Genomic DNA, 13,921 nt, shown 5'->3' with positions numbered 1-13,921 from the left:
AATTTCATTATGTATACCCTTAATGTTAGGATTAAGTATCAAAGATTAGTCGAACTTCAGGCAAAATTTGCATTCCTTCCCCTTCAACAATCTCTGCCAAGCTCGGCCACTATGTACATACATGCAATCATGCAGGCACAGAAATCAAATTTCAGCTAGTCACCACCTTGCTGCACTACTAGTTTGAGCTAGCTATCATGAAAGCAGAGTTATATGAAAATGCCTAGGGCCGGACCAAGGAGGAATCTGAGGCAAGCGTAATAAAGACATATATTATGGAGAAGATTAAAAGTGCTATATTTCAACTGAAAGATGAAAAATGTGTTCATGAAAGCGCCAAAGTTCACAAGACCTCTAATAAACAGTATGTCAAGCTTGGTGGTAAAGGACTGAAGGTCATTAAAGAAAATGGAGAAAGAGTTATGAAAGGAGTGTCAAATAGTTTCTTTGTGCAGCACCCGCTGAGAGGTGATTACCTTTTTCTGAAGATGCTATATACTCGTATAACAATAGGTTTGATATAAGAGTACCAGTTTTATTTACTTTTGCTATTTTCAAACTTTCTAGGCAAGAAAAGCAAAGAGGAGTTGTCACCAAGGTTCGTGCTACAAAAGGTATAAATTGCGTCTTGATATGGTGCTGACGCACCAAGGTTCTAATTAATATGGTTATTTGACATGCAGAACAAGAAGACAGAACTCCCCATGTGTAAGGGCATACACTGTCGTTGACAAGACGAAATTATCTTATGCCGTGCATGCCATTTAGAGCAGATAAAAAATGTATCATGCAACGGATTACCTCTTTGTGTTATATCTAACAATTAATGTTTTAAACTCCTAAATTTTTGTAGGATGAGTTGGAAGAGAAAGAAATGAGAATATAACAATTCTATCTATTGCATGCACTTGATATCAATATCATCACTTAGCACTATATTTTTTTCTAGTTTAGTACTATTCATCCTATACATTTGGGAGTTGAAAACGTTAATGGTCAAATATAACTTTTCAAACATATTGTCTGCCTCTTTACATCAGTTTAAACTTTTGGAGCAAGTGGCTGCAACATGAATTTTGTATGGTATCCGAGCTAAGAAATCTTGAGTTCAAAACCCTGTCAAACGCAGTATCTCGAAGGAAGCCCACGCAACACGCCCGGAAAGGCGATCGATATAAAACGGGACGCGTCTAGGGAGCGGCCGGCTGCTCCCTAGCGTTCCTCAGCGACTGCTATAAAAGGAAAGATTATGTCCCCCCATCCCAGAAAAGGGAAACCCTCCCCCGGTAGCAACGAAGACGCGTCAACGCAACAAACCACGCATTGGACGTGGTCCCCAGGCCATCACGTGCCCTCCCCTCCCCTCCCCTCCTGAAGCTCTCACACCCCTCTGGCCACCAACTTCTTTTTCCCCACGCCCCTATCCGCCCCCACCTTCTTACCCATGAAACAAAGGGGTTCCCAGGTCTGGATATCCATTGCCAAAGCTGCCATGGCAGATGAATCAAAGTTAAATAATAGCAGATCTGGAACAATTTGGTGCAAAAAAAGAAGAGAGGGATGATAGATCAGAACGTACCAGGCAGTAGGCACTAGCAAGGGTGAAAAAAGAGGCGATCCTTTTCTCCTCCTGTTTAGGTCCTCCCTCCTTGCCTTTCCCTTTCTCCCTCGCCAAATTTCTCTTTGCAAAAATAGCTTCTTCATAGTTGTTGAAGATAACATAAACAGAGATCAAAATGGGGAGATCTGGTACTTGTGGTTTTTTAACTGATTTTCATGCAACTACATCATGGGACAAGCCAACTTTTACAGCATGTGTGCAACAAAAAGAAAATGTATGCAAATATATATGAGAGAGCACACAACACACAGAGAGTCTTATTCACACGTAATGTAGAAGAACAGATGTCCATGTAGCAAAAAAAAGTGTTGTAGCTACTATGAAACGATAAGTGCCTACTAGACAAGAATCTGGTTTGCAAGTGTTCTTTTTCTTTGATCTTTCCACACAATAGTATATGTAACTTCATAGCTGAGAATTGTGTGCATAAATCTACAACAGCTCCTCCATAATCTATAAAACCTACACATTATGCAAAAATGAAGCCTTAGAAAAAATGAACCAACTCTGGGTTGTATCCGTGCAACTTAACCAACACAAGTGTGCAACTGACAACACTGCCATATCCATCTACTTGTGGGGTATTAATTTCAGTAGTTGGCATCTTCAACTCATAAAAAGATGAAGATGCCAACTCATATTTCAGATTCATTTTGGTTTGGCTAAAATTATGTATGCAAAATTCAAAAAAAAATCTTATACCGGCTGTTGTGCAACTACATCATCTATTTTGTGCAACTGCAAGTACTCCTACATGCAATTCATATTGCATGTTTGTTCAACTATGTAATGAATTTTGAACTGATGAACATGATGAATTTAGCATGTCTGAACACAAGAAATGGAAAAAATTAGTGAATTATAAAATATTACAATCTTCCAAATAAATGGTGCAACTACATTCAAGTGCATCCGCAAACCTAGCAAATCAGATGCATGTGAATACATGAGGATGTCAACTACTGAATGATTCTTGTGCAAGTAAAGAGGTCGAAGATGCCTCCCTCAAAAAAAGTTGAAGATGCCAACTCATGTGGCATTGTTGTGCAACTATTAAGAAAAGTTGGGGATGCCAACTCCTGATGGTTCATGTGCAACTAAAATAGTTGAGGATGCCAACTCAATGATATTATTGTTGGACTATTTAAAAAGCTGAGACTGCCAACTCCCAAATGGTTCTGGTGCAACTATGAAAGTTGAAGATGCTAACTCGTATGATACTGTTGTGCAACAATTTGAAAAGTTGAGGATACCGACTCTTAATTAATTCTTGTGCAACTATAAAAGTTTGGGATGCCAACACCTAGCTGGTTCTTGTGGAACTGTGTAAAAAATCACATCCCAGGCTTCTTTGTGTAAAAAAAGAAAATAAAAATGCCTAATGCCATTTCATGTTACCTCAACGGCTGCTGCAAACGATGTGCCATCTCCATATACAACTCCCACCTGCGCGGCCGCCTTCCATCTCCACCGTTTCACAATGCAGAATTGGTCACCAACCTAAAGGATGAATGGAAAAAGTTACTTGTGTGTGTATGCAGGAAAGGGGAATGCATCCACACTGCTTGCTCGATACTTACCTCATCATCCTCTGCCTCCCCGTCGATATCAACACGACAATACTGCCAATCGGCGGGCCATTTCGAATTCTGCCGAGAAGAACGGTTTGCAGACCCCTGCATAGAACAAACAAAATATATAACATGGTCGGAAACCCAAAAAAATAGTTATTATAATTGAAAACAAAATTGCTACGCACAAAAAAACCCGACTACAATGATAATGAAAAACGACGAAAAAGCGAACATGCCTCTCCTTGACTAGGAGCCGCACCTCCTTCTACAACAATTTTTTGTCTGTTAAAAAGAAAGCGAATAAACAAATTAGTCGCAGCAACCAAATGTATAAAATAAAAAAATGTGAGCAAGAACATTGATATCAAAAAAAGTGCCATGAGGTAAGCAACTCATGCCGATTTTTCAAAGCAGCCTACAAAACAAAACAAAAATGTGTGCAACTTGATGCACTGTATGGCCAACTGAGCAGACATTAGTGCGCAACCAAAAATATTCAGCATACACATTGCCTGGAGATGATGTAGGCACTGGAGCCAAAACTAAACTAGCCGTCAACCATGCAACTAGATAGTCCTTTCCTGTGAAACTGCATAAGTGTGACAAAACCAACTAGAATATGAACTGCTTAGATCTGCAAAATCCTCACACATACCCTTGGAAACAGGACACACATGAGTGTGCAACCAAAAAACCACACACACACAGAAACTGCTTAAACATGGTTTCCACAGTGTATCCATCTGAATATCATCAACAGTGCAACTGGTTAGCCCTCACTGTGCAACTTCATAAGTTTGGTTAGCCAACTAAGATACGTATATGTGTGATCCAACTATATTTGCATTCCTGTGCAACTGTTACAACAAACTAGCCAACTGGTTACTTATATGCACACAACTTAAGAGAAAGCAGAGAAAGTACAGGGATGCATTTTGAGAGGGTTGAGCAAAAGCATCGAAACTATCCTCTCAGTACTCTTATGTACTCCCTCCGTTCCCAAATATAAGTCTTTCTAGAGGTTCCAACAAGTGACTACATACGAAGTAAAATGAGCGAATCTATACTCTAAAATATGTCTACATATATTCGTATGTAGTAGTCCATTTGAAATGTCTAAAAAGACTTATATTTAGGAATGGAGAGAGTACTTCCTTCCTTCTATTCCAACTCAAATCGCTGCAAAAGGAAATCAATAAATCGCTACGCTGGGATTAGATGGTTTGGCTAGGGGCACCACGCCGGAATCCTTGCGTGATACGGAGGTGACTCGCCATGAAACTTGCATCCCACTAGAACACGCACCCTCGAATCTCCCTGACCAAACTGGAACTCCCAAAATAAAAAATGAACAAAATGTCCTGCCAACTAAATGATCTAGAGCGTGCAGGATGCGGCCAATTGACGTATGAGCGTGTGCAACTAGAAAATGAAATTGAAAAACACACTCCTAATCGTCCTTCTTGTCGTAATCCAACTATGTTTGCATCCCTGTGCAACTTTTACAACTAGCTAGCCAACTATATCTTGCTCTGTTTGCAACTTATACTAGAAAAAATCAATAAAAAACACGCGGGTACCCGGACACAAAAGAGATGTACGACAACCTACGCTATCCCATTATCTACTCGCTCTGGTTGAAATTGAACTCAAATCTCGCTGAATCCCCACACCTCCCTAGTTCAAAAGTAGCACTAGAGCTTTGCTCATGACGCCAATGCGACCATGGCCATAACTGTGTGAAGCGGATGCGGTTAACCACCGCTCTGGGCTGCCCGGAAAACTCGTCCCCCGCCGTCACGACCTCTCCGCGTTGAGTATTTCCTTCCTTGTCCGACAAATACGAGCAATACGAGCCGCCCCAGGCATGATCTACGGCAGGGAAGAGATAGGACACACACATAGAAGGGAAGACATAAGCAAATCCATGGGTAGGACCTTACCCGCGCTGGCGACGAGCAACGAATCCCCGCGCGCGCTAACGCCTTTGGCTTCCTCCGCCCGACTTCGGCTACGGTGGCAGATGATCCACTTCCCAATGTTCGCCGCCCGTCTTCGGTTGCGTCTGCGGCGCCGGTTACCTTTGCCTCCTCCGGTGGTTACCGTTGGACCTCGCGTGATTTGGGAGGAGGAAAATGGGGAACGAGAGGACTGAGGGAGAAGGGCCATGGAGATTCGAAGCCGCCGCCCACTCTTTGTCGTTTCACCCAGGCGTGCTCTGCTTCCGTCAGTGACAAGTGGGCCCAGCCTGTGGGTACACGGTGCGACGCGCGCGGACTAGGTGAGCGGTGATGCGATGGGCCCAGCCACGTGAGCGAAGCGGCCTCACTCCCGACCAGGTAGCGCCTGGAAATTGTGGCCACGCGATCTTGGTTGATCGAGCGGTGCTCGTTCGGCCGCTCGTTTCCACCATATAGTGCGCGTGCATTTTGGAGAATTTGGATATAAAACGACGTGCGCGGCCACGCCAAGGAGCGTGCGAGGCGAGCGAGGGATCCATCCATCGTCCGAGGCGCGAACTCTACCCAGCGCGCAACTTTTGGATATAAAACGCACGACTGCTCTCCTCTCCTCGCGCGAACCGAACCCCCCACACCCTCGCCCCCCACGTTCTCCGAGCGCAGTTGCTCGCTCGCGTGGCGGGCGGCGACGTACGGACGGAGGCTTGTGGCGAGGGCAAGCCAGCTAGCGAGGCTTCGGCCCGCGTCCGATTGATTCCCGGGTCGATCGCAACCGATCGACCGATCGATCAGGCTCCTATTCGCAGCCCGCGCGTCGCCGAACGAGGCCGGCCGGCCATGGCAGCGGCGGCGGCGGCGTCCTCCGTCGGCCCCGACCCGTTGTCCTCGTCCGTGGCGCACCGGCGCCGCCTCGCCGACGTCGAGCGGCCGGACGACGGCGACGGCTGCGGCCGGCACCGGGGAGTCCGGGCGTTGTTCTCCGTCAGGAGGAGCTACGGCAAGAGGGCGTCGTCCGTGGTCGACCAGTCGTGGGTGCGCAACGCGGTGGCGTCGCTGCTGGGCCTCCTCGTCCTCGTCGGGCTCCTCGGCTCGCATCGGGCCGTCGGCGGCGGCGGTGACGACGGCGGGAGGCTGCTGCGGAGGGTGGACGGCGAGGCGCTGGGCTGGCGGGAGGAGAACCTGACGGCCCTCGCTCGCCGGTCGCCCGACACGCCGGTAAGTGCTGCGTCTCGCCGCTGCCCGCTCGGCTTATTGCCGCCGCCAAGTTCGTTGCAAAAGGCCAAGCTAAAAACCAGAGCACACATGTGCACACACCGCATGCACTATAGCACTTTTGGTTTCGTTAAAAAGGGGAAGCTGGGACGAATTCCGTTTGGGAACGCGCTGTGCATGCATGGGGCCGAAAACGGGTAGGAAATCGTCGCCGAACGGCGGAGCCAGAGACGTGCCGGGTCTTCGTCTCCGTCTCCATCTCCGTGCGTGTGTGCGCACGCAAGAGAAGAGAAGAGAAGAGAATTGAATTTGAGAAGTTTCTTGGCGGGCGTTCAGCTCAGCTCAGGTCGTAGCAGTAGCCTAGTTGTATTCTTGCCGTAGAATCATACGAAGCAAGTAGACCGAGTAGTACAAAATACGCTTCGCAGCTTCGAGGGGAGGCGTCCCCGTCCGTGTCTCTATCGACGGATGAATACCGAGTGCCCCTTCTTTTCGTTTCGTCTGTGGTGCAGCCGTATACCGGTATTCTCATCCACATCGCTGTTTCTTCCTTTTTCCTGTGTATTTATGATTGATTTGGTGGTCACCTGTTGGAAAATTCAACTCAATCGGGGTAGTGGTTCCCGGTGGTTTAAGGCCATGGGTGATGTCGATGCTTAGGTCTAGGTTCACAGACCCGGGGATTCGTCTGGACCAGAACAAAATACTCCCTCCATTACAAAATTCTTGTCTTAGATTTGTCTAAATACAAATATATGTAGTTACATTTAAGTGTTAGATACATCCGTATCTAGACAAATACGAATATATGTAGTTATATTTAAGTGTTAGATACATCCGTATCTAGACAAATCTTTTGAGACGGAGGGACTACAACACTAGCTTCGTTGGCATAAGTTTTGAACACAGTACGATCGCAAATGCTCGCTTACACACACATACAAGCCCCCCTATCAACGCACGGCATAGGATAGGTTACAGTAAGGAAAACAATGTTAAAACTGCCATGGAGATTGAAGATGGAAATGACCAGCAGAGACGCCGAATTCTGCGGATGAACAAAACACTGGAGGTTCCTAGTCTTGCTTAGTCTACAAAATTCCTACATGGGCTTTCTAGGAAAAAGAGAGCTGGAGTGCTGCATTCTCTCCAGCCTACAAAGAGAAAATTAAAAGAAAAAGGAGAAAAAAAAAGTGGGAGTCTCACATCAATCAATCCTATCCCCACGAAGTGCTACAATAGTGCTTCTGTGACTGGAAACACTCGCACAAAAGAGTTCCCCGCTGATTGGACAGTATGAAACGTGGCTCACTGCCTGTGTAACGCGCTGATTAAAGCGTCCTTATACCTGAAAATGATGTAGCAGAATGGGTGTCAGTCAGATGCCGATGTTCATTCTCTAGAAAAAAGATACCGATGTGCCGAGCTGCGATCTGGACCGTCCAGTTTTGTTTAGCTAGCTTTTCTTCATGCATGAAAAGTAAACACTTGTTCAGATGATATGATCAGCTAGCTATGTGGTACTGAAGTTCACTGACAACACAAACAGATTCCCAAGATATGGACGATGCCGGCTAGCGAGGGTTACGGCAAATGCATCGAACGCCCGAGAAACCACCACAGTAAGTCCCCACTTCCACATCCAACAGTTTGAACTAACGACCTTCAACCTTTCAAGTTAATACTACCCTGAAATGAGCGTGTAAACTTGACCAAAATTACTATGCTTCTTTCCAGGAACAAACAATGCAACAGCTGGCTATATTATGGTTGATGCCAATGGTGGTTTGAACCAGATGAGAATGGGAGTGAGTGCACATTCATGTTTTTCTTCCAGAAATACTAAATTTAGAGTCTGAAGATGCCTTTCAGTAGTTCACTTACATTTGTTTGAAACCATCCTCCCAGATAAGCGATATGGTTGCAGTTGCCAAGCTCATGAATGCGACACTAGTAATCCCTACACTGGATCACAGATCATTTTGGACCGATCCAAGGTGCTTCTCTTCATAACAATAACGAGGATCCTATCAAACTATTCCGATGACTGATGTTTTTTGGTTTTGGCATGCAGTGATTTCGAAGATATATTTGATGTGGAGCATTTCAAGAAAACTCTAGAGAATGATATTGTGATAGTGGACTCCTTGCCGCCAGCTTACAGAAGGTCGAAACTCTATGCGAGGGCACCATCTTCCTGGTCCAGGGTATGAACAAACTACTCCAGGAACTACTCAAGTTGACATTGTAGTTGCTTAGAAATAGCGACAGTTCTATGGCTGAACGATGATGGATTTCTAGTTCCTTTTTGCAGGCTTCTTACTACAGAGCTTTCACGAGGACACTAAAGAAGGTCAAAGTTGTTAAATTCACACATACAGATTCACGAATTGTGAACAACGGTCTTGCTCCTCATATCCAACAACTCCGCTGCCGAACGAATTACGAGGCACTAAAATACAAGAAAGAGATTGAAGATCTAGGTAATACTCTAGTTGATAGACTGAGGAATGGGTCCAGCCATTATATCGCACTTCATTTAAGGTGATCGCAACTGCACTTGTTTAATAAATCTACTATCATTTCGCTGCAGAGGAATATGTAGCTCAGTAATATATTTGTTTTCCTTATCAACTGACAGATATGAGAAGGACATGCTCTCATTTACTGGCTGCAGCCATAATCTAACACGTCAGGAGGCAGAGGAGCTGAGAGAAATGAGACTCAAGGTGCGGCACTGGAAAGAAAAGGATATTAACAGCAAGGAGAGGCGACTTCAAGGAGGCTGTCCTATGACTCCTCGTGAAGCAGCTCTTTTTCTTAAAGCCATGGGCTATCCTTCCGCGACGAATATCTACATTGTAGCAGGTGAAATATATGGTGGACATAGTATGGACGAATTAAAGGCCGCATATCCAAATGTGTACACACATTATAGTCTAGCAACAGTAGAAGAATTAGAGCCCCTCAAGCTGTACCAAAACAGATTAGCTGCAGTGGACTATAATGTCGCCCTCCAGAGTGATGTTTTTGTGTATACATATGATGGAAATATGGCCAAAGCAGTACAGGGTCATAGAAGATTCGAAGGATTCCGGACAACCATTAACCCTGACAGGTACATTCATGGAATCCTGTTTTAAGTTATTAGTACATCTTTAAGTGCTAATTCTTTAACTGTTTACAGGCAGAAGCTTGTGGAGCTCATTGACAAGCTTGACGAGGGTACAATAGCTTGGAACGACTTTCAAAGCAAAGTGAAAACACATCATGAAAACAGACTTGGAGGTCCATATCAGAGGTTGTCTGGTCAAAGTCCAAGGCAAGAGGAGTATTTTTATGCAAATCCTCTCCCAGGTTGTTTGTGCAAAAAAACACAAAGGATTTAGCGACATGGACTTGCTCTAAAGAGGTGGGGACTGGGGATATTTCAGCCCGCTTCGCTGCATGTGAGGTGTGACATGGAAATAGGTAGACATCTCTTAGGACGATTGAGATAAACCAAATAGTGCAACTCCTAGTAAACTGACAACAAACATACCACAGATCATTTTCATGACTAACAATGTATGTAATACTCGTTCTTGCATATGGAGGTGAGAAAGAGAGGTTCACTCATTGTCCTCCGAGAATTGCGGTTTCAACAAATTGCTTATTCAAGTGTAGCCATGGATGGGAAGACAGAGAGATTTCGAGTAGTTCAGAGGACATATGTACAACAGAGGGTAGGATTGGCAAGACAGAAAACTTCCGTTACATGTTTGTACTTCGTTTATACTATGAATGTACAATCTTTGCTCTTTTTTCTCAAATTTTGTATTCATCTAAAAAGTATGACTTTATTCAGAATGGATTTGTGTATATGCAGTAGTTATCAGCTACAGACCAAGTTGTAAGTGGCAAGTGATGAATAAAAAAAATAGCCATGTTCATTTGATGTAATATTTGCTTTAGCTGCTCTTGAAATGATTGCATTTTGTTGTAGCATTTTTTTTCTATCATCAGATATATTTCAGGTAGTTCTGTGCATTAAGATCTTATATTTCTGTACAGAGGGAGTATCACTTTGTATTTTGATACACAATAAACAATTTTCATCGTCAAGCAATACAAGTCTTTCAGTGGCGAACACATTTTCATACTGAAGTTATGGGAGAAACTGGATGATAAAATAATATCAGATAAAGTGGTAGACAAAGGTACCTGTCAACTCTTGTGGTAAAATATTATCCTTGCTCACTTCTGCTGCACCACTTATGAATCGTGCTCGTAACATAAATTTCTGCCTCCTTCACCAGAAATGATTTACAAGTTCACCAATCACCACATAGAAGGCACATATACTTGCTCCTTCAAGTTCTGGGTAGCACTTTCAGTGGGGAACCCTCGCACGGCACCAATAGTCCACTGCGAAATGATACCAGCAGCAACAGCAAATCTTAGCTCCCTCTCCAATGTATCCTGGTCCTCATACATCTCAGGGCAAGTTGTCAACTTCCTAATAGCAGCAGCAACAATAGCATCACCAGAACCCGTCCGGTCAGTTGTGGTTGGAGTTATGAGTGCGTCCTCCGTTCCAACCACACAGCCATGAAACTTGGGTGTGTAGTAGTGGATACGAAGTGTTCCATAGGTCACCAGCAAGAGTTTTATTCCATCATGCCAAATCGGAGCAATTTCTTCAGGGGTATAGTGGTAGTACTGTGGCCAGTTCCTTGTTAGATGGAACCCATCCAAATAATACTGAGGCGGGGTGGCTCGCTTATGTTCGTAATACTTGTGATCGAGGAGGAACTCCAGCTCATCCCTTGACACCTCTATGATATCAGCCTCCCTCCATGCCCTATTTATGAACTCTTTTGTCTCGTCCCTCGACCTCCACAAAGGCAATGGCAAATTGAGATCAAAGAATATTTTGCTCCCAAATTTCTTGGACAGCTCAATGGTTCTGAAGAGTGTGCCGTGCATTGACGGCGTCAGCAGTACTTCTGAATTGAAATGCAACATTTTGGCCTGTGCAATTATCACACATTAGATCTGAAACTCACTCTGTGCTTATAACAAATATGGTATATAATGCAGTTTCTAGATGTGACATAGTTATGTCACATATAAGCTGATGTTCACTTTGTTTGTGGTCTATTTTTTTTTGTCCTAGTTTTTTTTTTCTTGTTGCTGCATTATATAGTTGTGGAAGCTTAGATGTGACATCCTTAAAAAACATCTAGATGTGAATTAGACAAACTGTCAAACAAAATCTTTTACCACAAGATGACGCACTCACCTCTTTCAACACATCTGCATTGATCTCGTCCTTGTGCAGCGAGTCCTCGGCAGAGCTCTTCACCGTCTCGGCCACCAGACATGTCCCGCCCTCGCCGTCCTCTCTGTCCCGGAACGCCACCTTCATCCGGGCGATGGCTGTGGACGCGGCGCCGTCAAACCTGATGGCGCGCGTCTGCACCCGCTCGCGGTTCATGCGGTACACGAGCTCGTGGCCGAAGTCGTCGTCGCCGACCTTGCCGAGCACCGCGGCGCGGCCGCCGAGCCGCGTGAGCGCGATGGCGACGTTGCTGGAGGCGCTCCCGGGCGAGCGCGCGAACTCGGGCGGCTCCCACTGCAGGTGCAGCCAGGTGGAGTACTGGTCGGGGTGCATCTGCTGGTCCGACACCCGCACCGTAGGCACGAACTCCCACCGCGGCGCCCCGAAGCAGCATACCAGCGGCGGCCACTCGTACGGCAAATCCGCCCCGTCGCCGCCGTCGTCTCCCGCGTCCTCCTCGCGGGCCGCACTCCGAGGCTCCTCCGCCTGGGCATCCTCCTCCCCCTGCTGCTGCTTGGCCTCCTGCCTCGGGGACTTCTTGGTCCGACGGGCCTTCGGCTTCGCAGCCGGCTCCTCCTCGCCCTCCGAGTCCGACTCCTGCCCCGCCTTCTTGGTCTTGCGCCTCGTCGCCTTCGCCTTCGGCGGCGACGAGCCCGGCTCCGACGCCTTCTTCCGCCCGCGGCGTGGGGTGGGTTTAGGAGGTTCCGGCTCCGCCGCACCATTGGGCGAGCAGCGGAGGAGGCGGGTCCGGAGGAGGCTGGGGTGTAGGGGACCGAGAGGACGATGGGGCTTGGGGGCTAGAGGTTGCAGGAGGAGGAACGGGGAGGCGGCGGCCATGGCCATTGCCCCTCTCTTCTTCGCGGAATTCGCCGCTGGTGAGCGGTAGCAGGAAGGGGGAGAAGCGAGCGTTCGACTCTATCCAGTGCGACCCGGTAAGGGTTTAGCGACCGTTAACATCGTCGGGTTTGCTCCATAACGGGCGAAGTGGATCTGACCAGTTGTCACAAGTTGTAAGCTTAGAGTATCTACAGCCGGCCAGCCGCCATCTGCAAATCCGGACCTTCAAACGTCTGCGGGCATTTATCGGGCATTTCTCAAATCCTGTCGTTCACATGAGTATCTAATATCTGATACCTCATATCCATACTAAACACGCAATGTAGATAAAAACAACGTAGATCATCACACCAAGCTTCAAAATATCGGATATCGAGTTCATATCGGTTTAGCTTCGACATATCGGATCTCGGATATCGGGTGATATATCGGACGATTTGTGGATATAGCAGACAAAACATGTCTAGTTTATTTCATTATTCTTGTTCAAAACTTTTATTTTTAGTAAAAGAGAATGTATGATGTCATGCTTTAACATAACACTTTTACATTCCTAGTTTATTAACTTGTTGATTAAGAAACTATTAAGAAAAGATTCACAAAATCCTTAATCTATGATTAAAACCAATACGATATACGCATTTGGACGAAACATTGTGCATTACTTTGGTAATATATAATGAATTTGTAAATGCATAATCTTATTTCACTGCTTTCTAAGAAAGAATTATTGTCATCTACGTATCGTTCTATATCGATGGACATATCGGGCTAGATATCGGCCATATCGGTCGATATTGCGGTCCATATCGGATGATATGTTGAAAATTGACATTTACCAAATGATATGTTATGTTTATATGGGTAGGCCTCAAAAGTGATATATCGGTCTATATATCGGTCGTATCGTCCTAGATTTAAAAGCTTGCATCACACAAACATAGAATCGGACATATAAAGCACATTCCGATCACCAAAAGATCACCGATGGATGTCCAAAAGACCGTCAAAGTTCACATAAATGACGGACAAGTTTAAACTAGATTACTAAAAACTTGAAATTGAAGATGGAGACACCGGAGCTTCACCACTTCCTCGCTGGCCCTTTGCCCTTCCGGTCACCGGCGCAGTTGTAGGCGTCGACGGCTGGTGGCAAATCATCTGAGTAATCGGACGAGGAGCCGTGCTCATCGTCGTTGGAGGTGACGAAGAGGATGATGAGCCCTTTCAACCGTCGGGCCTCCATGTCCTGTTGCCGCTTGAGTTTCGCGAGCCGAGCCACCTCCATCGCTGCCTACGCCGCCTCGCGCTCGGACTGTTTAATGGCAATCCGGAGCGCCTTGGCGTCCATCTCCTCTGTCGTAAGCGACCGGCGGTAGACCCATTCGAGGAG

The 13,921-nt window shown here is 45.9% G+C and overlaps 2 protein-coding genes and 1 long non-coding RNA gene across 3 annotated transcripts; 1 reads left to right on the top strand and 2 right to left on the bottom strand.

Moving 5' to 3' along the window:
• Positions 1-918: 918 nt before the first annotated feature.
• On the bottom strand, positions 919-5,606 carry LOC119277617. Its single transcript, XR_005137231.1, has 5 exons — positions 5,139-5,606; positions 3,202-3,297; positions 3,020-3,121; positions 1,580-1,698; positions 919-1,487 (listed from the first exon to the last, which is right to left on the bottom strand). It is a non-coding gene; the product is annotated as an uncharacterized LOC119277617 (long non-coding RNA).
• A 125-nt stretch (positions 5,607-5,731) lies between these two features.
• Positions 5,732-10,310, top strand: LOC119277615 (O-fucosyltransferase 19-like). Its single transcript, XM_037558899.1, has 8 exons — positions 5,732-6,371; positions 7,918-7,990; positions 8,106-8,176; positions 8,277-8,365; positions 8,443-8,575; positions 8,683-8,912; positions 9,010-9,486; positions 9,556-10,310. Exons 1-8 carry the CDS (start codon positions 5,994-5,996, stop codon positions 9,755-9,757), a joined length of 1,653 nt encoding a protein of 550 aa, XP_037414796.1. The 5' UTR covers positions 5,732-5,993; the 3' UTR covers positions 9,758-10,310.
• On the bottom strand, positions 7,237-12,614 carry LOC119277616 (fructokinase-like 1, chloroplastic). The gene is made up of 3 exons (XM_037558900.1): positions 11,653-12,614; positions 10,572-11,381; positions 7,237-7,716 (listed from the first exon to the last, which is right to left on the bottom strand). The coding sequence occupies exons 1-2, from the start codon at positions 12,532-12,534 to the stop codon at positions 10,689-10,691; spliced, it is 1,575 nt and encodes a 524-aa protein (XP_037414797.1). The 5' UTR covers positions 12,535-12,614; the 3' UTR covers positions 7,237-7,716; positions 10,572-10,688.
• Positions 12,615-13,921: the final 1,307 nt, after the last annotated feature.

Source organism: Triticum dicoccoides, chromosome 3B, assembly GCF_002162155.2.
Source record: "Triticum dicoccoides isolate Atlit2015 ecotype Zavitan chromosome 3B, WEW_v2.0, whole genome shotgun sequence".
Taxonomy (NCBI): Eukaryota; Viridiplantae; Streptophyta; class Magnoliopsida; order Poales; family Poaceae; genus Triticum; species Triticum dicoccoides.
The sequence above is the reverse complement of the archived record's forward strand: the minus strand, read 5'-3'. Positions and strand labels throughout refer to the sequence as shown.

Excerpts from the sequence above, each read along its gene's own strand:
- LOC119277615 (XM_037558899.1), top strand. The coding sequence starts at position 5,994 with ATGGCAGCGGCGGCGGCGGCGTCCTCCGTCGGCCCCGACCCGTTGTCC. Across the intron at positions 7,991-8,105 it reads ACGCCCGAGAAACCACCACA|GAACAAACAATGCAACAGCT; the intron begins GTAAGTCCCCAC and ends GCTTCTTTCCAG. Across the intron at positions 9,487-9,555 it reads ACAACCATTAACCCTGACAG|GCAGAAGCTTGTGGAGCTCA; the intron begins GTACATTCATGG and ends AACTGTTTACAG.
- LOC119277616 (XM_037558900.1), bottom strand. The coding sequence starts at position 12,534 with ATGGCCATGGCCGCCGCCTCCCCGTTCCTCCTCCTGCAACCTCTAGCC. Across the intron at positions 11,382-11,652 it reads ATGCAGATGTGTTGAAAGAG|GCCAAAATGTTGCATTTCAA; the intron begins GTGAGTGCGTCA and ends ATAATTGCACAG.